The sequence below is a fragment of the Mastacembelus armatus genome, chromosome 13 (assembly GCF_900324485.2).
Source record: "Mastacembelus armatus chromosome 13, fMasArm1.2, whole genome shotgun sequence".
Taxonomy (NCBI): Eukaryota; Metazoa; Chordata; class Actinopteri; order Synbranchiformes; family Mastacembelidae; genus Mastacembelus; species Mastacembelus armatus.
Window position 1 is genome coordinate 4,384,978 of NC_046645.1, and position 24,312 is coordinate 4,409,289.

Sequence of the window (24,312 nt, forward strand, 5' to 3'; positions counted from 1 at the left end):
ACATGTAGAATAATGTTGATGATGGCTATGTCCCTAAAAATACTGCATAGTTGTGCTCCAATTCATAGTAGTTATGTGTGTTTCAACCTGTGTGTGACTAGGCCTGATTTGAAAAATGTGTTAAACTTACGTTTCAGTGACATATTCATCTAATCTAATCTAATCTATCTCAGACAAATCATACACTATCAAGGTTTGAAAAAAAAATATGATTAAAGATTCTTAAATACTACAAACCTGCACAGCAGAAAGTGGAATTGGATATCTGTCTCTGTTTGTTTTAATGTCATTTGCCTCTTTGCTGTGATAGTGATCTTCTTTATGTTTCAGGGAATAAACAAACAAAGAAAGCTATCAAGCACTGAGGGAATTAAGGTGAGGCATGCTGTTATTTATGTTGATGAAAATTGATGGGACGACAAGTCCATGCAATCCACTGCTGGAACACACAGTCTATACATGTGTGAAAGAACAGGGAGTTCCTCACACAAACCAATGGTTTCTACTTGACTGAGTATGGTATGCACTAGGGTATGATTATTCTTCCTTTAAAAACATTATTTATATTAAGACACTGTTAACACTGTTAAAATTGTAAATAATAATTGCTAATACTGAATTCAAAGGATTAAGTACTGCTAAGAATATAATTTGCCAGATATTTCAGTGGATAAGCCAAAAACAGGCAACACCTATCTGTTTGTCTTTTGTTTTATTTTCTCACAATTGAGCTGGAACAAAATGTTTTAGAATAAATATTTATACCAACATATAATAGTAACAATAACGTAGCTTATTCCAAGAGCTTGTCCGCTTTACTCTGTGCCCCTATTCTAACCCACAGTTTTGTTTTATGAAACGAATATTTGTCCGTATTGTTTTGTGAAAAAAGGAACAATGGGCCAGGACAGACTTCTATACACTATTAATAATTAAAAATGATGCATATTCTCATTTTGCATTTGAAACCTAAAACTATTATGAGTTGGGATTAGTAACGAATCCTGTGAGATCCACCTCATTATCAAACTTCAACTCAAAACAATTTAAAACCAAATAATCACGCAGTAGTTACACATATTTAACCATGTCCAGTCAAATTCCACTATGCTGTGTCAGCCCAGCCCTGTGAGCCCCTCTTCCACACTTTCATTTTTTTCTTCTTTTTTTTTGGGAGGTTTAACTTTGCGCTCCACCCATGTGAAAACAGACATTTATTTTAGTCTGTTACAGAAGAGACATCCTATTTCCAAACCAACAACCCAATCTGCTTTGGTAACAGTAGTCGGCGTGCTGAGCCAGGAGCTAATCAGCAGCAGCAGCTCTCTCTCTCTCTCTCTCCCTCTCTCTCAGACCGGGGACACCGAGGCGAAGGGGAGAGCTCATTCCTCAACACGGCAGTCATCCATGGCTCTGTGCAACGGAGACAGCAAGGTCAGTGCAGCTGGATCTATCCGCTGCTCCGGTATCGGGCAGCCCGGGTCACTTCGTGTTAGTACCCCGGTGGCCGGTGTAGTCCTCTCCTGTTTTAACACGGCCTGTGTGTGTGTCGGGGGGAAAGTTAGAGAGCATCAACGTTACCGCTGAGGAGCACCGACTGTGCTGGTGTATGCCTGTTGCAGTGTTGCATTAACGTGTTGCTCGTAGCGGCTAATTAGCTGTCTTGGTGATGCTTAGCACAAATCTAACCTTTGACATATTTCGCCAATAAACGTGGTGGCAGTCTTCTTGTGGCCGACCCCGAGACCCTTTGCCTCCGAGCACCGCGTGGGTTTTAGCATAGCCCCGCTAACTTAGCCAGCTGCTAACAGGCTAATGCTAATTACTACTGTTTATACTATTCGTGAGCTAGCATGCTGGAACGGTTAAGTCTAGCTAGCATTAGCCTGGCAGGCAGTATTTGTAATGACAGCACTGCTAACCCTAAGTCTTGCATTATGATAGCTCTGGTGTTGATTTTAGAAAGTGACATTGCGCTTGTGGCAAACTAGTTTATTTCATTCGGTTGCTGTCACGCACTTTGAGTTGGCGTTAACTGACAGCTTTGCTAACGTCGTCACGATGCTAACTAGTTGGAGCCAACTTGAGTTACCGGTCTGACAACAGGGGGAAGTAACTACTAATGTGTTAACCAGCTGCTCTGGTAAAGTTTGCTGTGAAATTGCCCCGTATTTGTCTTAATGATTTTACTACCAGAGCTGCTGTGGTTGTGTTTTAGCGGTCAAACTCTAAAATGTTACTTTAGCGAGGTAACAAATCGTGGGTGATGCCTAACGCAAGTTGTTTATTGAAACCACGTGGGATCGCGTTTCTCTTCTTGTCCACCCAGTTTTGTCGTTTATCAGCTGTCAGAGATGTGACTTACCCCTAGTTCTTGCACAGAATTAACAGTTACTAGTTTTCCAACCTCTGATCTGCGGATATATTTCAGCAAAACCATCCTGGCGTTGTGTCAGAGCCATAGAGAGCATACCGTTTAAACAGCATTTAATAATAACCACAGACTAACATGTGAGTTTCATGTGATTCTACTCACAAAAGTGACTGTATTGCAGCTCACATGTTTATAATTATGTTAGGCCTAATTGAGTCAGAGGTGGAGCACATGAAAATCTATAAGAAGTGTGTTGCACTTGAGATGCTGAGACCAGTGTTAAGTCTGTATTTTTTGTATGATAGTCAGTCCCCCTCACTAAAATACACACTAGTGTGCAAGACTTTCTCTGTGTCCTTATTAGTCTGTTCAGCTCAGTACAAACTCTGCTAGCACTATAAACATGACTGTGTGTGTCCACAGCTGGAGTTCAGCAGTGCAGAGCAGAATGGGTCTTATGAGGGAGCAGTGGCGATCTTGGATGCTGGGGCCCAGTATGGCAAGGTGATTGACAGGCGGGTGCGGGAGCTGTGTGTACGCTCCGAGATCCTTCCTTTAGAGACCCCAGCCTTTGCTATCAGAGAACAGGGCTACAGGTGAGAACGAAAACCAATTGTTTCTTTTTTTTTTTTTTTTACACATAGAAACATCATAACACTATTCTATCCATGTAAACGTATTTTAACTGTGTCATAACTTAATTGTTCTCACTCTCTTTTACTCCTTAGGGCAATCATTATATCAGGGGGTCCAGCCTCTGTGTATGCAGAGGATGCTCCCTGGTTTGACCCTGCCATATTCACTATGGGAAAGCCTGTTCTTGGGATTTGTTATGGGATGCAGGTAACTGTGCACATGTATGCATACACACAGCAAAATTAAACCAAGGGGGGGCTCTTATAATGATTAGGTAGACCCATCCTTCTTCTACAACGCCTTTGTTCAAGGTAGCTTTTTCATTACAATCATTTACTCTACTATCACTCTACACCAGACTGCTGTGCAGCTCTACTGGGCCAGCTGGGACTTCACCGCCTTCTTCAAGGGCACTTTGACACTAGCTGAGGGAGATGAGAGCATTAATTGCTCAATTTTCCAAAATAGCCTGGATATTAAAATGTGCAGCTATCCATTCTCTAGAACCTTTCACTAAATAGCATGCAGTTGTAGCCTTGCACTAAATGTAGCCTGGGTCAAGTATTAATTCTGCCTTTATGTGCGTTGTTTGTGTTACAGATGATGAATAAAGTTTTTGGTGGCACTGTACACAAAAAGAGTGTGAGGGAAGATGGTGTGTTCAATATTGGACTGGACAACACTTGTTCCCTATTCAGGTAATATGGTTTTTCATTTGGACAAAATGAAAATTTGTCTTTTGTGTGGTAGTATATTATAAATATCTGGCCAAATAAACCATAGTTCAGATTGTTTTCTTGAAGACACATTGTAGAGAAATGTATGGGTGTTGGGCAGTGGAGCAAAACGTCCTTATTGGTCAGCATCGGCTCTTCGGCTAGTTTTTTCCAGTGTGTAAATGCAGAGAGGACAATAGTGTTCTTGTGGCCAGCCTGTATGGTGCATCTACTACACTGCAATTTACTACAGCAATGCAAAGCTTTTCAATGGAACATCCGATATCTATTGTAAAGCCACAGTGGAACGCTGTTGGTGAGCTGTTTTATGGAGTGTAAGACATTGTGCAGCCATTTGCTCTCACTGACTGAAGGCCCACATTGTTACAATATTCTCCAACCCACCAGATTATTTGTGTAAGAAATTTCTCTTTTATTTTTACTCTACACATTTTTACATGGTTATGTATTGCCTTGTGGTAGCTGTCACTAGTAGGTGAGCACAAATTCAAAAAGTCACTTCAGCTAGCAAACTTACAGTGCCATCTCCCAAAGAGCTGAGTACAAAGTGCTGTGGATAGTATGTAAAATACAGCTGCTGCTAAGTGGGTTTGTCCCTGTGCCATATTTACTATATAAACTGCAGAAGCGTTCCAGCAGTCACATATTTCCCCTGCTTTTTACACAAACACTGCAGAGTCTAAAATAGAAGGCTGCAGGCGTCTGCTTCTCACACTAACTCAAATGCACACACTGAAAACAGTAGCTGCACACATTCAGCTACGTTTTTGAACACATCTTCCTCTGACGTGTGTGTGTTTATCTTATCAGAGGCCTTCAGAAGGAGGAAATGGTTTTGCTGACCCATGGAGACAGTGTGGATAAAGTGGCTGATGGCTTTAAAGTGGTGGCTCAGTCAGGGAACATCATTGCAGGTGAGCAGCGTGTGAGATAGAGATTTTCATGATTAGTATAATCTACAATTAAATTGCAGATTAGGTTATAGACTGATATCCATGCCCTGAAAACAGCTGTATTTGTTTTTTCTCAGACTGTATGTTTTATCTGATGTAGCCTCTGAGGAAAAAAATCTTTTGGTTTGTTATTACTTTAGCTTTAGGGTTTTCTTAAAAAGGCATCCCCTTATCATATCCTGTGTATTCACCATCAGGGATTGCCAATGAACAGAAGAAGCTGTATGGGACCCAGTTTCACCCTGAAGTCGACCTGACAGAGCGAGGCATGGATATGCTGCGTAACTTCCTCTTTGAGATTGCAGGATGCACGAGTAACTTCACTGTGCAGAACCGCCAGCAGGCCTGCATCAATGAGGTCAAAGAAAAAGTAGATAAATCTAAAGTACTGGTAAGTGAAGTTTGCATTTTCCTGAGTGTGGGATTAGTGTCCAAACCCTTTTTATTGCATAGAGATGACTTTAAAAAAGACAAAAACAGTGTAATGGTTTCTTAGTGTATTTTCACTTGATCATGATCATTTGGCTGAATCTCTAAAGCTTTTCGCTAATGTGAAGTGTGGTAGCTGCCCAGGAAGTGGTGACAGCAGCAGCAGTGGTGGGAAGTTAAGTAGAACCAATTAAACTCTCAAATTAAACCCTGTTCTGTCTAGAAAGACGTAGTCGACTCCCTCAGTGGTTTCAAACTGGGCTTCATCTCGGGGGAGTGTTGGATAAAGGAGTGTAGGAAACAGGCTCAAAGGAGAGGATTTAGATCTATAGAGTACATGAAGCCACTGTTTCTTGTTCTTCAATCACGTTCAGGGCTACAGCCTTCACTATTTGTTACTGTTCTCTTAGGTTGTAGGTTGTTCTTACCGTAGCCTTTGGCCAGTGACACTTTGGGTGTGTGATTCCCAAGAGCTGGTCAGTTAATTAGAAGCAAAGCAGGGTCAAGTGTTAATATTTAGGCCTGCCAACAGATTGAACACCAAACGCTCTTGTGATGTTAAAGATAACATGACTAATAAAATGAGAGAATTCACACATACCTTAGATTTGGCTTTGTGCTACACTGGTGACAGCTGTTCTTACCTGGCTGATTTGATCCTAGTTTGACAAGATTAAAAATTGACCTGGATCTACTTGGTTTCTGATGGTTATCTCAGGTGCTCCTGAGTGGTGGGGTTGACTCCACTGTGTGCACAGCTCTCCTGAACAAAGCTCTCAACCAGGACCAGGTGATAGCGGTTCACATCGACAATGGGTTTATGAGAAAAAGAGAGAGTCAGAGTGTGGAAGAGGCCCTCACCAAGTTGGGCATTAAACTCAAAGGTAGGGATCGTAATGAATGACTTAAAGATAGGGTCATATCATATTGAAGGAATGAAGCTCTTGCTATACACAGTTACTGCGTAGATGATATTGTAGGAGTCTCTAATGAATTAATAAGCCAGTTTAGGTAGATGTTGTCTTTAAGAAGGTCACAATTTTTATGTTTCTCACATTGTGTCTTGTGCCATTCTTTTTTTCTCCTGTAAAACATTGCTCGTTTCAGTGGTAAATGCAGCTCATACATTTTACAACGGAACAACAACTCTTCCCATCTCTGAGGAGGACAGGACACCACGGAAACGCATCAGTAAGACCTTGAACATGACCACCAACCCAGAAGAGAAAAGGAAAATCATTGGAGACACATTTGTCAAAGTGAGTACTAGCTTTTAAATGATTCTTATAAGAAAAGTGTTTAATTTATGCTTTTGCACTATAGTATTTTATTTCTGCCAATACCAATGCTTTGCTGTATTATTTGCCCTTTATTTGTTAGTTAGTTTGTTAGTTTATCTGACTTTCTGAACTGTGTTACTTTGCAGGTGGCAAATGAAGTAATAGGAGAGATGAATTTGAAGCCAGAGGAGGTTTTCTTGGCCCAGGGTACCTTGAGACCTGATCTTATTGAGAGTGCCTCTCATATGGCCAGCGGCAAGGCAGAGGTCATCAAAACTCACCACAATGACACTGAACTCATCCGCAAACTCAGAGATCAGGTATTGTGCACATGCCTGCACATATTGAAGGTCTTTCATTTCTCTGATACATTCCACTGCTTCAGAGAACATACATGATATTCAGGAGATAGTTAAACCCACTGTGCCTTTAGAATTGTAAATGCATAGAGGTACACAACAGGTCATCCTAACACAACAGGTCATCCTAACACAACAGGTCATCCTAACACAACAGGTCATCCTAACAGCTAAGTTTCATGCCTTAACAAAACATGTCTTCTTAGTGTTCAACCAGAACTACTCTGAACTTTCTGTGATGAGATAAAAACAATAATTTTGAACAGACAATGTGAGCAGTGTCTCTTAATAGCACTGCTACTTTGAGAGATAAAGGGACCCCAAAACTTTCTGTATCAAGCTACAACAGATAAACAATTGGATACTTCAGTTGTACTAATCAAACTGTGCCATTCCTCTGTATCCTGTGTTGCTTTCAATGGAAAATGAGGAAGCCCCTTCTATTAAAAGTGGATCTATATGTCCTTAATATTCCACTCAGTATTTTACCACACTCAAAGTCAAACTGAGGCTCCTATGAGTGACTAACATTCCTTATAATTTGCAGTTTAGTGCGCATATATTATTTGTTGTTTTCGCTGTTTTGCTCAGCTCTTTTGAATAAATACAAAACTGTGCACATCTATGGCTGTTGCTCACTGTCTCACTGGTGGAATGCTGATTCCACTTTTTTGTGATCGTCCAGGGAAAAGTAATCGAACCACTGAAGGATTTCCATAAAGATGAGGTCAGAGCGCTGGGGAGAGAGCTGGGCCTACCAGAAGAGATTGTGTCTCGACACCCCTTCCCTGGCAAGTACATTAACATACACACCTGTGATGTGACTGCTCTGACAAAACTATGCAGGGATTTGCATTAGCATGATGCTCAGTGATGTTGGCTTTTGATCTCTCTACTACTATAATCTCCTGTGTTGTTGTCTCTTTAGCGTTTGTACACAGTTGCTTATTTAAACAGAAAGACTCTAAACATTCCTGATTTATAACACATCACTCCTCTCAGTGCTCCTCCTCTCTTTTTTTGGCTGTAGGTCCTGGTTTATCTATCAGAGTGATTTGTGCTGAGGAACCTTACATCTGTAAGGATTTTGCTGAAACAAACAACATTCTGAAAATCATCACAGACTTCTCTGCAAGCGTCAAAAAAGTAGGAACGCTATAGATACAGATATGTTTAAAAAAATTTAATGACTGGTTGTCTTATGTTCTACATGTGTGGAGCTATTAAACATTTGTTGACTAACTTGATTCCCATTCATATAGTTGCTACCAATAGCCAGAATAAGCCCATCTGATACAGTATGCTCCTTCTGTTTTTCTGGAAAGTTTCTTTCTTCACAGCTGCTCTCCATCAGAAACTATAGAGTATATCACTACTAAGCATCACAAACTACTGATGAAATATTTAGTCATTAAATCAGTATAGCATAAATATATAAAAACTTAGTCATAAAGTCAACAAATAGTCCAGCAATAAAACTGCCAAGTTAACAGCAGTGTTTGTCTGTAGCCAAGTAACCATACCAGTACCTTTGCTCAAACACCAAATGAGAAGGCCGTTTTGCTTTGCTTGGCCATATTGAACCAACAGCCTAAAGAACTGAGTTTTCTAGTTTGTTGTTAGTTTCTTTCTAGTTTGTATCGTAGCACACGTTTTACCACTTTGCTACTGAAGGAATGGCTTTATAGCCCATATACATCAGAAACATCGGTCTTTTCCACTTGTACATATTGCTTTAAAATCTGCCTCCCCTCCAGCCCCATGCCTTGCTGCAGAGAGTCAAGTCTTGCATATCAGATGAGGAGGAGGAGAAGCTCATGCAGATCACCAGCCTTCATTCACTCAATGCCTTCCTGCTGCCCATCAAAACTGTTGGCGTCCAGGTAAGCAAGTTTGGATTTTGAGGTTTTTGTACTGATCCCACCAAGCTTTACACCAGACTACTGCTGTCCACCTAGTCCTAATCTCATCACACAGTGACACAGCACAGTATGACACAAGGTTATAACAGGTTTTTCTAACTAGTATTATAAACGTTGTTGTCTCAGAGCAAGTAACCAGACTTTGAAGCTGATGTTGCTGCACTGTATAAATTATGCTGCTGTAAGTTATTGTTTCCCTCTCTGTAGTCTTTGTGGTTGCCATGGTCACACAGCCATCTGTGGCAGAAAATTGAAAACATTGAACTATTGTGAACTCTGACAGCAGCAGCACAGAGCTGTGTGTATTCACAAGAGCGGCCGCTTCACTCCATCTCTTTGTGCCACTGGCACCTACCATGAAAACAGTGGAGTCGGGGATGGCAACTGCACACCGTCTAAAAACACCTATTTAAAATCTACACATTTTCACCGTCCACACAGTGATGTGGAGCCTAAATGTAGTCATCTGACATTTTTTCCCCCCATAAAAGGTCAAGTAAACATTAAGTTTCTGTTTTAAAGCTTTGTCCATGCAGCTTGTTTGTTTGTTGAGTGTCTGACTTGTCAGTATGTGGAGAATCCTTTAGACTGCTAGTAAATACCTCAAGGGCAGTTAGGTCTTTAAACAGTGTGGCATTCCTGTTTGTCTCCTTCTATTTTAACTGTAATTTAGTGGTTAACCACCAGACACACCCACACACAAAACACTTCTCAGTTTTCTTACTTCTTTTACTTTTCCTATTCTAGGGAGAAATCTGTAGCAACTTTTGTTTTTATTGTTTTTTTCCCCTTGTTGAGTAATGCGTCTCTGACCTGTGAAGGGTGTACCCTGTAGAAACAGTTAAACATGGCAACAAAACATTACAGAAGTTCATAGTAACCTTGAGTGTTGTCTGGAGAGGATGATGGTCATGTCTGCTGCCCTTACCTAGACACCGCAGACTATACTGATTGTATGCATCTGTGGGAGGGTGTGTCCTATTACTTCTTGCTTGAGTTTTAAATTTGGCCTAAACCTCAAACTGTGGGGCAGACAGGAAATGTTAGACAGACACAGGCAGCTTTCACTGCGAGGGCAATTTATTTTAGGAAGAAAAAAACAATAATGCCGTCTCTTATTTAGGGAAATTAAAGCAAAAAATGTTAGGAATGGCACACATTCCTAACATTTTTTGCTTGAACTATACACTAATCTGACATTTCTTAAGGTTTTCATGTTTATTTTCTTTTTCCTATGTAATGACTTTATCATAAGGATGTTTTGTTAAAAATACTTAAAAATACATTAAAGTAATTTTTGGTGTCTGTCTCAGGGTGATTGTCGATCCTATAGTTACGTATGTGGGGTTACAAGTAAAGAATCTCCACACTGGGAATCGCTCATGTTCCTGGCCAGACTCATCCCTCGCATGTGCCATAACATCAATAGGTATTTCACACGTCTTTGCCCACTGCTTTACTCTTCATCTCTTCTCATTAATATAATATATTTGATACATGTTCATCTATTCATGTTTCTCCTTTGTCCAGAGTTGTGTATATATTTGGGTCCCATGTGAAGGAGCCACCAACAGACATTACCCCAACCTTCCTGACCACAGGCGTTCTGAGCACACTCAGACAGGCTGACTTCGTAGCTCACTCTATCCTTAGAGAGTCTGGTAAGTGCGTGTGTGTAAAGGGGAGAGTTTATGTTTGGTGAGTGTGTGTGAGCAACCCAAGTAAATACAACAAGGATCCAACCACAGGGCAAGTTAACAGTTTCTAAAAGCTGATCTCTGCTTTCTCCAAGCCTGCCATAAATATACCCACTTACAGAACCAAACTTTTGCATACTTGCATCCACACAAGTACTCTCATATGTTGCCAGAGACTTGCCAAATATTTGAGCAATTTTCTGTACTGTCTAGTGAGAAGATTTTTCTTTAATAAATATGCCTATACTCTCCTGACTGTTGCTCTGGTTTCTGTTGGTGCCAATTTAAGTCAAAGTTCTATATGTCACAGTACCAAACCTAACTTCATAAATATTTCTAAATACAGGGAGAAATTTTCATATTTTTTTTGTGACTGCCATGTTTTCCCATATAGATAGAGCTGATGCATTAATTTAAAAAAAAAAAAATCAGATTTGGAACTTTAATCTCTTTCAGGATACTCTGGTAAGATTAGCCAGATGCCAGTAATCCTGACCCCGCTGCACTTTGACCGGGACCCTCTGCAAAAGCAGCCGTCCTGCCGGCGCTCAGTCGTGGTCCGTACCTTTATTACCAGTGACTTCATGACTGGCATCCCTGCCATGCCAGGCAACCATATCCCAGAGGAGGTATACCGTGATCCAATTTCTCAACTCTGTCTTAGTGTTTCTTTGTGCTTTGCAGCAATCCTACAGTCATGGGTTAATTTATGTAAATTGTTCTTTGTACTTGTTCAGCATTTCAAGAATTATTTGTCTTTTTTATTTTTATCAGGTGGTGCTGAAGATGGTAAATGAGATCAAGAAGATCCCAGGCATCTCCAGAGTCATGTATGATCTGACCTCCAAACCACCTGGTACAACAGAGTGGGAATAAAACACATCACACCATATTAAGACACACACTCACGCAATGCACAAACACACTCAACAGATATCAGAGAGGGCTGGTGAACTCCTCTCTCCCTACTCTGTCCTTCCTCCCTTCAAGCCTTTTCCCACCCTCACCCCCCCCCCTCCTCCTCCCCCTCTCACCCAATGCTTTCTTCAACATTCCCTTGGAAGGCAGACCGTACTGTGACTGGCACACATGCAGAGGTGCTACCGCTCTGCTCTCCCCACCACTCCTTCCTGGTCTTAATATTTTTGGCGATAGAAATTGATTAATGTTGGTTATTGATAATATATTGCCATTTTTTTGATCCATGTACAACAATGTATTTTCCTTTCTATGAAGAAAAGGTAAATTGCTGCTTCCTTTTTTGAGGTCAACCATTAAAGGAAAGTGGTGAGAAGCTGTGAAAGTTCAGAACGTGGACTTGATGTTGTGCCTGAGGTTGCATTACAGGATCAGCTAAATATAAAAGAAAGCAAACAATAGTGTCACAAAAAGACCGAACAGCAGAATGAGGGTTTTAAAATTGTCAGCAGGTGTTTCCTTCCTTCTTCGTCAGATGTTTTTATTTTACTGTTGTAGGTCAGAATGTTCTCAGCCTAAGACTATCCTCTCTATTTCTCATTTTTTACTTTCTGCCTGTATACTGTGCTATGAAGGTTGTCTGTGCAGAAGTAAACCTGAAAAGACAACCAGTGAGACCAATCACCAATTTTTAAGCTTTTTGTTTTGCCAAAACTACAATATGCTGTGGTGATATATATATTTTGGGCTCCTGACGATCTGAGTTACATTTGTTGACAAGATCTGCTGACTTGTTGCTCTAACCATCGTGGACAGCAGTCAGGCCAAGATTTGCTTCAGTATGATGGCTGATGTGCAGCTGAGCAGGAGGCCAATGTGATAGGCAATTTTATGTGCCTGTTCTGTTTTTTTTTTGTTTTTTTTTTTGTTTGTTTGTTTGTTTGTTTTTGCTACCTTTGGTATGACCTGACCCTGGACTCTGTTTCCAGAAAGGAGGATATAGCACTGTTTCTCCTCGTGCTGCAATATGTATGCTTTTTATGAAGTATAAACAGGCAAGAGGACTAATAATACAAAATTATACAGTAGAGTTTATAATCACGGTGTGTAAATTGCTGTTGTCACTTCATCATTTGGCTGCTGTTTTGTTGTGCAGGGGAAAGCTTTTGCACATTTTGTTATTTTTCCACTTATAAAGCATTGGGGCTTTATTAACATACATCCAGTGGGAACTTCTCCTTATTGAGTGTGTCGCTCTGTAGTGTCAAAGTTCAGGACAAGATCACTGTCTGTTGCCATCTCTAACAGAAATTCACTGTTTCAGAAAGACATTACTGCTTCGTTTCACTTCTCTACACATTCAGCACATCATAACCTCTAGTCTTCAGTCTTGTTATTCAGACGTCACTGAATACAGTGCTCAGGTTTAACTGAGTTTTAAAAAGTGTATTGTATCTCATTAGAAACATTTCATTCGGATGTGGTTCTTCTCTTGCCTCCAGAATTTGTCTTTGTGCCTCTCATCCTCCGTTATATCCCTAACATTTAGTGGCAAAATACTCCTAATGCAAAATGAATGGTTTTCCTAACTTGTCTTAACTGCTACCAGTGTTTCTCCCTCTGTTCTGCCTTTTATATGTGCGTATTTTATGTTACAATGTTCTACATCTCCATAGAAAGCAACAGCTTGATAATGACAAACATATAATTTTTTAGTTGGATTTAATTGCAATATTGATAAGATTAAGTTATGCAATTTTATGTCTGTTTTACTTTTCTCATTTTTGTTCAACGATGCTCATTCTCCTTAGTAATGTGCCTCAAACCAAGCCACTGCATGCAGTTTCAACTATGATGACATTTGTACAATGGAAACCTGAGCTTTAATAAAGATCTCCATGTTGAAACTTCTCACTTCTGTCATTAAACTCTTACGTGCTTCTAACTCTACTCTCTACTCATACTTTATGTCTAAGATATTACCATGTGTTTTTGTTTTATCTTTTTTTCAGTCATATTTCAGCATATTTTGTCTCAAAAGCAGAGTTGGAAGCATAAAGCTGGCATCTCAAGTTTTGTTTTGTTTTGAACTGATATCTTGCTAATGAAGTGGAACACCAAAATGTTTAAACCCCAAAATGATAGAAAGGTTGCAAAATGCAGAATGTGAAGAAATGCACTGTTTTATGTTTTATTTAATATGGATGTAGGTGAATGACTTCAAATCTCAACTGTGCTGCACCAAAAATCACATTTTTAAATCAGGTCTGATAATTTTTCTACTTTAATTTCACAATTTAAAACTGGATCCATGTAGCATACCTCACCTGAGTGGAAAACATGCAGTTTGCTCAACTTAGTTCAAATGTTGTGCAGATCTAGAGTAGAGCAGACACACAACTTTCTGGGGTGTGTTGGACAAGAGTGCCCTTCTTTCATTCCCCCATGTGCCTCTGTACAGAGCTGGCCTTTGAAATGAGACTTTCTGTAAATTGCGATACATAATTGATTTCCTGAAGAACTCAGTATTAGTCAGATGTCTCTCATGTGCCTTAGACAGGTCACAAGGGCTTAATCACTCACATGCTCTCTCACACACTGAAAGTAATCAATTATCAGTCCCTGTACGAGCGAGATATCTCGACCTCTTCCTTTTTTATTAGATTGCTGCTTTGGGTGAAAACTTCCATTTAGCACAGTTTGATGTCATATTTGTAAAACTACAGTAAGTAACCATACTGTTGAAAGACGTTTAGAGCCTGTTTATGGGCAGCTGGCCTTTGTTACCCTGCAGATGTTCCTCTGCATGGTGGGGGGTTCAGGTGTGTCTGTCCCCACTGACTGAGAGACAAGTGCAGACAAGTTCAGTCACCCATCAACACACCACAGACCCATACCCAGGGGACAAGATACAATTTTGGAACAGTAGCCATGCCATCATGTTGTGTAAAGACTGTACAAGTTACCACATGCAGCTGCCAATTAACTCTTGGCCTGTGGCAGTTTGTCTTCTGCAGTTGACCCATGCACAGACTAATGAACCGATTGGTATTTACAGAACGATTGAGAGTCAGAAAACTACGGGAGCACAGATTTAATTATTTGATGTTTCTTTGAATTTATTTTATGCAGAAGTGTATTTATGTCTGCTTGGGGGTCCAAGTGTGGGCTTTTGGAGGGATGCAACACCACTGTAACACCTTAATATTATGCAGCAGTAATGAGAAAATGATGCTTTACTAACATTCACTAAACAAAATCTTTCTTGTTTCACTTTTAATTTTAATTTTAATTTTTATGCCCTTAGCTTCTCACTGTAATTCAACATCCTCCTCTTCACTTTTGCACGAATGACTCTGTTCTCAAGTTACCTCATGCAGAATATCTCCCTTGAGAGAAGATAAGACACCTGTCACACTTTGCTTTCTACCACAGACAGAGCTCTCCTGAATCTTTTCAGCATCCTCAAAGCATGGAAATCAATCGTCTCTTGGTGGGATTATGGACCTTTTTCTGCTTTTATGGATATCTATCAGGAGAGTCCACGTGCAAGCTGAAGGCCAAGTTCAACCTGAGTGGCTACAAAAATGTAGAAAAGAAGAAGGTTGTTATTGGAGGGATGTTTCCTGTTCACAAGAGGATTATTTCAAGCAGTGGCAACACTTCAGGAGTGCCCATTTCCTCTGGGTGTGAGGGGTGAGTTGAGCCACTTATGAACTGTTCATGTACATCTATTAATCTTCACGACTGTTGTTTTAGTCTCTTTTACATTGTTAGAATGATTTTAATTTATCACAGATAATAAACCCAGCAAACCTAAATTATTTCATATTTGCTGAAATGAAAACCAGTTTTCATGTAAGTGTTGCTCATGAGCAGCCTATGAAATTGCTTAACCTCATGATTTTAGTACAGAAATCAAGACAGAGCAGAGCAGCACCCCTGGGTCCAATTAGCTACAGAAGCCATATTATTGTTCAGGCAGGCTTCACAGTGCAGTGTGCAACAGTAATCAACAAGACTGTGAACTGTCCTCTTGTGGCTAATTTTGGTAACAACATGAAAAGACTAAAATAACATACATTGAATCATCAAGGATACACATTTTGCACGGATAGTGAAGGTGGGCTGAGGTTTCATTAAGTAAATGATTCTCAGCTTTCTTTCTTTCTAAAGACACGGTTTTGCAGAAGGTGTTGAGGCTGTGAAAGACAAAACAGTAAAAGAAGACTGATCTTTAGAAATATAATGTATAGTGCTTGTTCATCAGTCTCCCATTATCCTTCAGGTTTAATTTCCGTACATTCCGCTGGACCCAGACCATGCTGTTTGCCATCAATGAAATTAACAAAAACAAAGACCTACTGCCCAACACTGACCTTGGCTATGTCATCTACGATTCCTGCTTCACCATCTCCAAAGCTGTGGAGGGAACACTCACTTACCTGACGGGCCAAGATGAGGCTGTGCCCAACTACCGCTGTGGGACTGGGCCACCTCTGGCTGCTCTAGTGGGTGCTGGGGGCTCTGATCTGTCCATCGCCACTGCTAGGATACTGGGTCTCTATCATTTCCCACAGGTAGGCCAGTAGTGAGTGATATCAAAGTCATTAAAGACAAGGAAAATGAACAAAATGAGGCAACACGTTCATCCTCTCATCTTTAGGTCAGCTATTGTTCAACTTGCTCTGCCCTGGAAAGTAAGTTCCAGTTCCCCACCTTCCAGAGGACCATTCCCAATGACAGGCACCAGTCTACAGCCATGGCCCAGCTGGTACTGCGCTTTGGCTGGACCTGGGTGGGCACCATAGCGGCTGATGATGATTATGGGAAATATGGCATCAAGGACTTCAAGCAGCAGGTGGAGGAAGCTGGTGTTTGCATCTCCTTCTCTGAGACACTGCCCAAGGTAATCACATCATCTTTCCAGTCAGTATGTCACTACCTCACCAGTTGTCTGAAACACATCAATACAGTGTCGTTTCTGTGTTTTCATTCCTGTTGAAAAAAATGTATACCCTTTGTATAATATTCAGGTGGCTTCCTACGCGGACATCCAGCGCATTGTTAAAACAGTGGTGGAGTCCACAGCCAAAATCATTGTGGTCTTCTCATCAGATGTAGACCTTAGCCCTCTCATCCTCGAGCTGGTCCAGCACAATGTGACCAACCGCACCTGGATCGCCAGCGAGGCCTGGGTCACCTCTGCCCTGATCAACCAGCCTGGAGTGAGTGCTCAGTCGAGTGATGGTTGATGGTGAAAACACACTGACTGACTGGTGTTAAAACAGTTACAGACGTTCCAGAGGTTCTGTCCAGTCCGAATAAAAACTGTTTCACAGTTTAAATGGAGACTGATAATGTGCATGTTTTCATCAGGTGACTTCATTGCTGGGAGGTACCATTGGCTTCGGCGTGAAGAGGGCTAACATCCCTGGTCTTCAGGAGCACCTCCTGAGCATCGACCCCTACACTGACCCGCTCACTGAGGAATTCTGGGAAACGGTGAGTTTATCAGGGCGACACTTATTAGCCACATAAATCAGATTTAAATTAAAATGCAGCCGGTACCCCCACATTCTGTTTGGACTGGCGGGTCCCCATGACAATTAACTAAAAACTTTCAATGACAGTATTAAAAGCTGAATAGATGTAAACTGTTTGACAATACTTTTGTTTCACAGTTGTTTAACTGCACACTGAACTATGGCAGAGCTCTGGAAATGGCCAAACAGATGGCTCAGGATGTTAATGGCACCATGTCTGGGGCAGTGAGGGGGGTTCCTGCCGGGCTCTGTACAGGAAAAGAGCCTCTGGCAAAGCTCAATAACACCTACTCTGATGTTTCCCAGTTACGAATCACTTACAGGTCAGTTCTCACAAGTCACACTACAGGTAGGCTATTATTGATGCACAACCATGTTAGTAGTTTTGATTATATGTGCTTATGAGATATCTGCCTCTCAACGTTTAGCTCCCACTCTAAGTGTAAAATTGTATTTGAAAAACTGGAGTGATGTGTGTCAGCAGCTGATATTGAGAATTATTCACACAATGCAAGGTGATAGAAAGTAGTTTCTGATAGGTATTGCTAGTGTTGTTGTTGCTTTAAGCACCACAAACAAGTGTCTGCAACACAAAGTGATGTCTCCCTACAGTGTGTACAAAGCCGTGTATGCTGTGGCCCACGCCTTGCACAACCTGGAGTATTGTGTGAACGGAAAGGGGCCGTTTGTTGGGAACACCTGTGCTGACATCACAAACTTTGAGCCATGGCAGGTAACTCTGTGTGTTTGTGCACATATGTCCACTGTGTTCCTACTGTACTGTACTGCATTGTGGGAACTCAGTTTCCCTGTTTCCCCAGAATTTTAAGGTGATAACTTTGAGATTTAAGGTTAGGCTATGCATTATGATTATGGGCGGAATGGTTATGGGTAAGGTTAGGGTAAGTGTCCAGGAAATTAGTGTAAGTCAATGTAAAGAAGTCTTGATGGGGAATAAAAATAAACATACATGTGTGTCTGTGTATGTGTGTGTGCAACCATTTGTTTACATGTATATGACCTTAATCTGGCTCCGCCTCTCTCTTCCTTAGCTCATGTACTACATGAAGAATGTACGTTTTAAAATGCCAAACACAAATGAAGACGTCTATTTTACTGAAGGGGATGTGGAGGGATATTATGACATCATTAACTGGCAGCTGAATAGTAACGGGGAGCTCTCCTACATCACTGTGGGACAATATAATGCCTCAGGAGCTCTTGAAAACAGGATGAGCTTAAAGAATGATTCCATTATATGGAACAGTGAATTGTTGGAGGTCAGTATCATGTTGACAAAGACAACAATTTATCACACACTCATCAAGATGTGTCAGAATAATTAATACACATGTGTCCAAGTTTACTTTGTGATTTCTGTGTGTGTCTGTGTCTGTGTCTGTGTGTGTGTGCATGTGCATGTGTTGCTTTGCAGCCTCCTCGGTCAGTGTGCAGTGAGAATTGTCAGCCCGGCACCAGGAAGGGGATCCGTCAGGGAGAGCCGGTCTGCTGCTTTGACTGTATCCCATGTGCTGATGGAGAGATCAGCAACACCACCAGTCAGTACTCAACTTTGAAACTCAACCTTTAAAGACAAAAACATACTGTTCAGACACATTTGTATTTTCTGTAGCACCGATATACTGGAATCTGTTTAATTCATTTATTGATAACTTTAGACAGGTGATAATAAGATCTGCTTGACTGCTTCAAAAGCCATCAGAATCAGTTCAGAGCCATCTTATTTTTGCTGATAAATGATGTTTTAATCCATCAAGGTTCAAGTTTGATTCAGAATGAATACAATCATGCATTTGCCTGTGATGTTCACGCTACCAACAGAAAATCAGTGGGAGTCACTGACACCCATCACATTAGATAATGCTGTTGGCCTCTTACTGCCCTCCCCTTTACTCTCTGACAGATGCACGTGAATGTATCCTGTGCAGTGGGGACTACTGGTCCAATGATGCCCATGACATCTGTGTACCAAAAATCATTGAGTTCCTGGCCTTTGAAGAGCCACTGGGGATCACCCTTATAGCCATCTCTGCCTTTGGTGCTCTAGCCACCATCGCTGTCGGGGTGAGATTCCCACAGGGAAAACCTTGTGATTCTTATTGTGGAAAGTCTGTAAATAGTCTGTAACGTCAAATGCAGTGTTTCAGTGTCTGTGCTCTTCTTTATCCAGGCGTTGTTTGTTGTGCGTATCGGCACCCCTCTAGTGAGTGCCAATGATGTTCTGTTGAGTTTCACGCTTCTCTTCTCGCTGGTGGTGACCTTCCTCTGCTCCATCGTCTTCCTCGGAAAGCCTCAAGACTGGAGCTGTATGACCAGCAATGTAGCCCTGGCTCTGGGTTTCGCTCTCTGCCTCTCCTCCATCATGGGTAGGTACACTGTCAATAGAGGTATATATTTGTACAAGGGTTAATTCATTGTACACTTTTAAAGATCTTTCTTTGCTTCAGGTAAGGCAGCAGTGTTGATGCTGAGAGCTCAGGCTTTAAAAGCGGCCAGAGCCAAAGCCAAAGCAGCTGCCAAGGCTGCAAAAGCAGCAGCTGAAGCAGCAGCAAACAGCGGCAATCCTGATGTCATTGTAACCAGCACCAATAACAACGACACCAGTGCCAGTGCTAACCCTGATGTTGACATTCTCACCTGTGCCCACCAGAGGGCGATAGCTGCTGTGGGAACATTGATACAGGTAAATACTTTGTAAAAACAAATTTGAATCTAACTCTGACCCTTTTAATAGTAACAGTCAGATATTACATAGTAAAATTACTGGCACTATCACCCTTCTACCCAGGCTATAGCATGCACAGTGTGGCTCATCATTGTCCCTCCACACCCAGTCAAAAACACCTCTGCCCAGAATGTAAAGATCATTCTCGAATGTGATGTAGGCTCTGTGGTCTTCATCTGTTGTATATTCGGCTATGACATCCTGCTGGCTTTGCTGGCCTTCGTCTTTGCCTTCATAGCACGCAAACTGGAGGACAACTGGAGGTAGGAAACACAAAGGTTTCAGCCATTAGTGAAGAAGTTACTGTATATTAATATCTCCACAGCCAGTGGGGAAAGGAAATAACATCTTATAGAAAACCTCTGCCTTGTAGGTGCATGTATAGCTCATTTATTTTGAATGTAGTATGTATCTACATCATTCCATAAAGTACGGAATAGACAATGTAAAATTGATCCACCACTGAATTTGAAAAGCCCTTTCTGTATATTTCAGGGGCATAATGTACGTTTTTTTTTTTTATCTTCCAGTGAGGGGAAGTGTATGACCTTCGGCATGCTGGTTTTCTTCATTGTATGGATCTCTTTTGTCCCGGCTTACCTCAGCACACGTGGGAAGTTCATGGTCGCTGTCCAGATTTTTGCCATCCTGGCTTCTAGCTTCGGCCTGCTGGCCTGCATCTTCCTGCCCAAGTGCTACGTTCTGTTGGTCAAACCTGAGCACAACACAGAGGAGATGCTAAGGCCTCACACCAAACCACGTGGCGGAGTCTCGACTGGGACTTCAGCCTCACTTGCTACAACTGCAACCACTGCTATTGATAATTAGGGTTAGGGTTAGGGTTAGGGTTAGTAGCACTAAGAAGTTATCTGAGCCACAAAATTGAAAATGTACATAATGTAGATGGCAGATGTGCCACTGATTTATTGGCCGACTGATCCAGCTGATTAGGTTTCCTCATCTTGTTATTCACCTTTTGCAAACATCATATTTGGTCTTAAATGATAAACAATATATATTATTTACAAAATATTTATATTTATACTGTGTGTGTGTGTCAAGCCCAAGTGCTTATTTTCATATTATATAGGATTGAGTTTATTAAACAATATCCATGAGGAAAGAAAAGTGTTACGTCAGTGACTACTAAACATCTGAAGGATACATTTTTAGAAACATTACTATTTCAGAAAATAAAATGGATGATCTTAGTAAGTTTTACTTACTTTACTACGCTGCCTTCAACGTCCTGCTGAAGCACATTTTAACAAGCTGCTGTTGTTTCAGTCATTTCAGGAATTAAAATGACCTCTAATACCTTTCTGCTGTTACTCTAGTTGCAAATCAGTTACAAACACATTTGACTGTAAAATTACATCCTTTAGCATATGTCCTGCATATTCACATATTTGTATAAAATGTTTACACTGTAAACTTTCTTTTACCATATGTGTCTGTTATCTGTTTAATCTTAGCATCCTTTTCAAACCCTTTCAGCACCGATAAATGCCACATTGTGCATCTACTCTCTGACCAGGATCAGACAACAAATTAAGCAGCTAATTGGGGAAGATAGTGACACATTTAGCAACTAAAGAGACTGAGTCTTCCCTCAGAAGTTGATGGAGACCAAAACAAAGCAAAAACAGTGAATATTTGACTTACATTTACCAGGTGGACAGAAACATAGTAAATGAATGACCAGTTTGCCAGTTTTACCTACTGGATGTGCAAAAAGTAAACTGCTTGCTAATGAATAACTTTATAAGGCAAGAAGACAATGGTGTGATGTGTTTATAACTTGATTCCACCAAAAAATCTATTCATTAATAAAGGAGGTAGTATATTTATGACAAAAATCTTCTTTATGGTTTTTCAAATCAACATTTCCAAACTGATGCTCTATCCAACAGTTGTTCAGGCTAATCATATGTTCAACAAGCATAAAGACTAATGTGAGGTTGAGAAAATATAACAATAATAATATGTGTTTAAAAACGACAATTTTGAAATTGATTATGTTGGAGACCATGTGATGGATGATGATAATGTTGACAACATAAGATGAAAAGAAGCAACTGAAACAGTATGATAGTAGTGCAATGCTGAAGTCTAACAAGGCCCAGAGAGTGATGATATTAATGTGTGGGTGTGCTGACTGCCTCATGTATCAAAGCAGGCTTCGTTACCTCCATCATGCTAAATACAATGAAGCAATATTTCCTTGCCCCTGTTATCCACGGCCGTGCTTGTGAGGTTGAGATGGTGTTTGTGCTGGTGCAGTGAATGTGTGAGCATGAGGCTTTCCAAGAATTTGTTGCGATGTGAACTGTGTCCAGTCAATGTGGACAATAATAAAATCTCCAGATGACGGGTAGTGAGGAATGCGTTGATAATTTATTGTCAGCTGATGAGAGCAGACAGGAACACTAATGCTAAATCAAGACAAAATGCACGTGCATCACTGCATTTGTGCAGTAGCCTGTGTGTGTTGGTTTTACACTAATGGTAATGGTAACCTGCAAGTTACTGTCACTTAACACTTTTATAATATTCACTCCAATGATCTCTGTAAACAGCCTTTGTTTTAAAATATTTATTTTTTTCTTTGCTTTAAATGCAAAAATGGAAAATTGTGTTAATCTATTCCCAAATGAACTTTTATGTAAAACATCATCTGTCTTCTTCAAAATGACACTAAGCACTAATGTCATTTGTGTCTTTTCCAAATGAACTGTTTACTGCTGGCAGGGCCCTAATGAACGGAAACACAGGAACTAATCAACTTTCCATCCCTGGAGACAAAAACTCAAGAGATGCATAGAGGACCCTCATTAATCACTGTCCTGACCTCAACATTAATCATTGCATGTGTGGTTGTGTGCAGGAGTAGTTACTGAAAATGACAGCGACCGCCCTGCACGGTGTCCCTGCTTAGTGTGCATACAATTGTGTGTGTATTGCTTTTTTTTTTTTTTTTTTTTTTACTGCCAGCCTGAAATAAAATGTGTAGGTACAACATACACCAGCAGAGGGAGGTGCTAAATGATACTAATGCTGCTACAATAAGAATAGAACATCACACCAGAGCCTTATACTAATCATAGATCAGTGACATAATCAGGATTTTTAAGTTAAACAGACAGAAAATGTCTTCCTGTGCTACTATATTTCTATTTATTCATGGAAGTTGAATTGATGTCCAGTCCTTTATTTCCCTCGCTAGTTTCATACATTTAATAAATTCCCACAGTCTGATCATCTGGCCCTTGTGAAGGAGTGTGAAGGATCTTTGAGCTCATGAAGAGTGTGAAGTGTGTATGTACGTACATCATAAGGTTGTGTGAATGACTTCATTTTATTCAGAGAGACACTTTCTGTGCTCTGAAGACAAATGTACTTGCCATTTTCCTTATTATACACATCCCCAGCATTAGATATACAGACTGGTAATTACTTTGAGGACTGGGATAAAAGACGATCACAGTATTGTTCTTGATATGCAGAGTTTAATGGAAGGGATAAACTGTCAGTAACTATGATGTGCTTAATTCTTGCTATGAAACAAGGAAAGATCTGCCCTCAAAATGTTTTTAAGTTTGCACAAACTTTTTGAAAACTGACCTAAATCTGTTATTTAAATTTGTAGAAGCCGACTTATTTCACAGCTGAATTACCGACATCTGACATCAGCACCATTATCACAAAATTATGAAAAACTGCTTTCTTTTTCTATAAATTGCACAACTTCAGTTTTAGGTGTGAGCTGAAAGACCCCAGGTAGTAGTAATAGATTTACTAAACTATCTCCTTAGCCCCACTTATTTACTGTGGCAATATGTGACTAGTTAGAGAAACATTACAAAAATGCATTTTTATTGTTTATAGTATTGCACTTATGTGATAGCTAAGAAAATGAATGATTACATTGTTGGCAAATCCTTACTGATGCATCCAGCCTCTTGTTGAGCTTATTTTTTATTAACGGTGTGCATAGCTGCTACGCTTTAAAATAATTACTGAACAGGTTGTGGGTGTAAAAGGAGACTGAGGAGAGCTGCTGAGACTCAAGTTTGCTCCCGCTGATAGCAGCTGTTCTTTTTTGCTCCATATAGTTTGGTGCTTGTGTGGTTGTGTCTGCTTGTGTATGTTTGTGTGCATTTATCAGCTTTAACTCTCTGACGCCACCGAGTTTCCCGCTCGCTCTTAAATTCTTAAATCCCTTGTCACCCTCTCACCTCGTCTCACCATTCCTTCGCTGCCTCTCTCTCGTGCATCTATATATTCACTCAATATCTCTAAGCTCTTCTACTTCCCTCTTTTTATAACCCTCCCTTCTTTTATTTATTTGTGCCAGGAGTTTAATTTTAATTTCCATGATAATATGGCTTGAAATATTTAAGATTCAATGAGAAAAAAATATAGTTGAAATATTTTCACTGAGCTGAGTGTAGGGATAAAATATGTTTTCTATAGAGACAACATACAAAGTTGATTAGTATATATGAAGATGATGAGACATGGAAACACAGACGCCCAATAAACATTTAGGCCTTTGACCTTGAAGTTAAGAGGTTGTGTTTGAATTTGCATAGATCTGCACCTACTAATGTTGGTTTGGTCTTATTTGAGTCCATACTTTATAAAAAAGGCTCCATCAATAATTAGGCATTTGGCTACTGAAGGGTCCTAGAACTTATCTATTTATGTCTATG

General features: G+C 40.5%; 2 protein-coding genes across 2 annotated transcripts; both read left to right on the plus strand.

Annotated features, from left to right (window-relative positions):
- The first annotated feature begins 1,278 nt into the window (after positions 1–1,278).
- On the plus strand, positions 1,279–13,216 carry gmps (guanine monophosphate synthase). Its single transcript, XM_026297753.1, has 16 exons — positions 1,279–1,434; positions 2,798–2,970; positions 3,103–3,217; positions 3,611–3,708; positions 4,558–4,661; positions 4,898–5,091; positions 5,848–6,013; positions 6,237–6,388; positions 6,556–6,729; positions 7,454–7,559; positions 7,799–7,914; positions 8,526–8,651; positions 10,004–10,119; positions 10,221–10,351; positions 10,844–11,016; positions 11,162–13,216. The coding sequence occupies exons 1-16, from the start codon at positions 1,408–1,410 to the stop codon at positions 11,261–11,263; spliced, it is 2,073 nt and encodes a 690-aa protein (XP_026153538.1). The 5' UTR covers positions 1,279–1,407; the 3' UTR covers positions 11,264–13,216.
- Positions 13,217–14,909: 1,693 nt separating this feature from the next.
- vmn2r1 (vomeronasal 2, receptor 1) lies at positions 14,910–20,425 on the plus strand. The gene is made up of 14 exons (XM_026313332.1): positions 14,910–15,001; positions 15,594–15,885; positions 15,972–16,214; positions 16,342–16,533; positions 16,685–16,810; positions 16,990–17,174; positions 17,464–17,584; positions 17,904–18,131; positions 18,287–18,410; positions 18,776–18,936; positions 19,043–19,238; positions 19,320–19,555; positions 19,661–19,860; positions 20,128–20,425. The coding sequence occupies exons 1-14, from the start codon at positions 14,925–14,927 to the stop codon at positions 20,423–20,425; spliced, it is 2,679 nt and encodes an 892-aa protein (XP_026169117.1). The 5' UTR covers positions 14,910–14,924.
- The last annotated feature ends 3,887 nt before the right edge of the window (positions 20,426–24,312 follow it).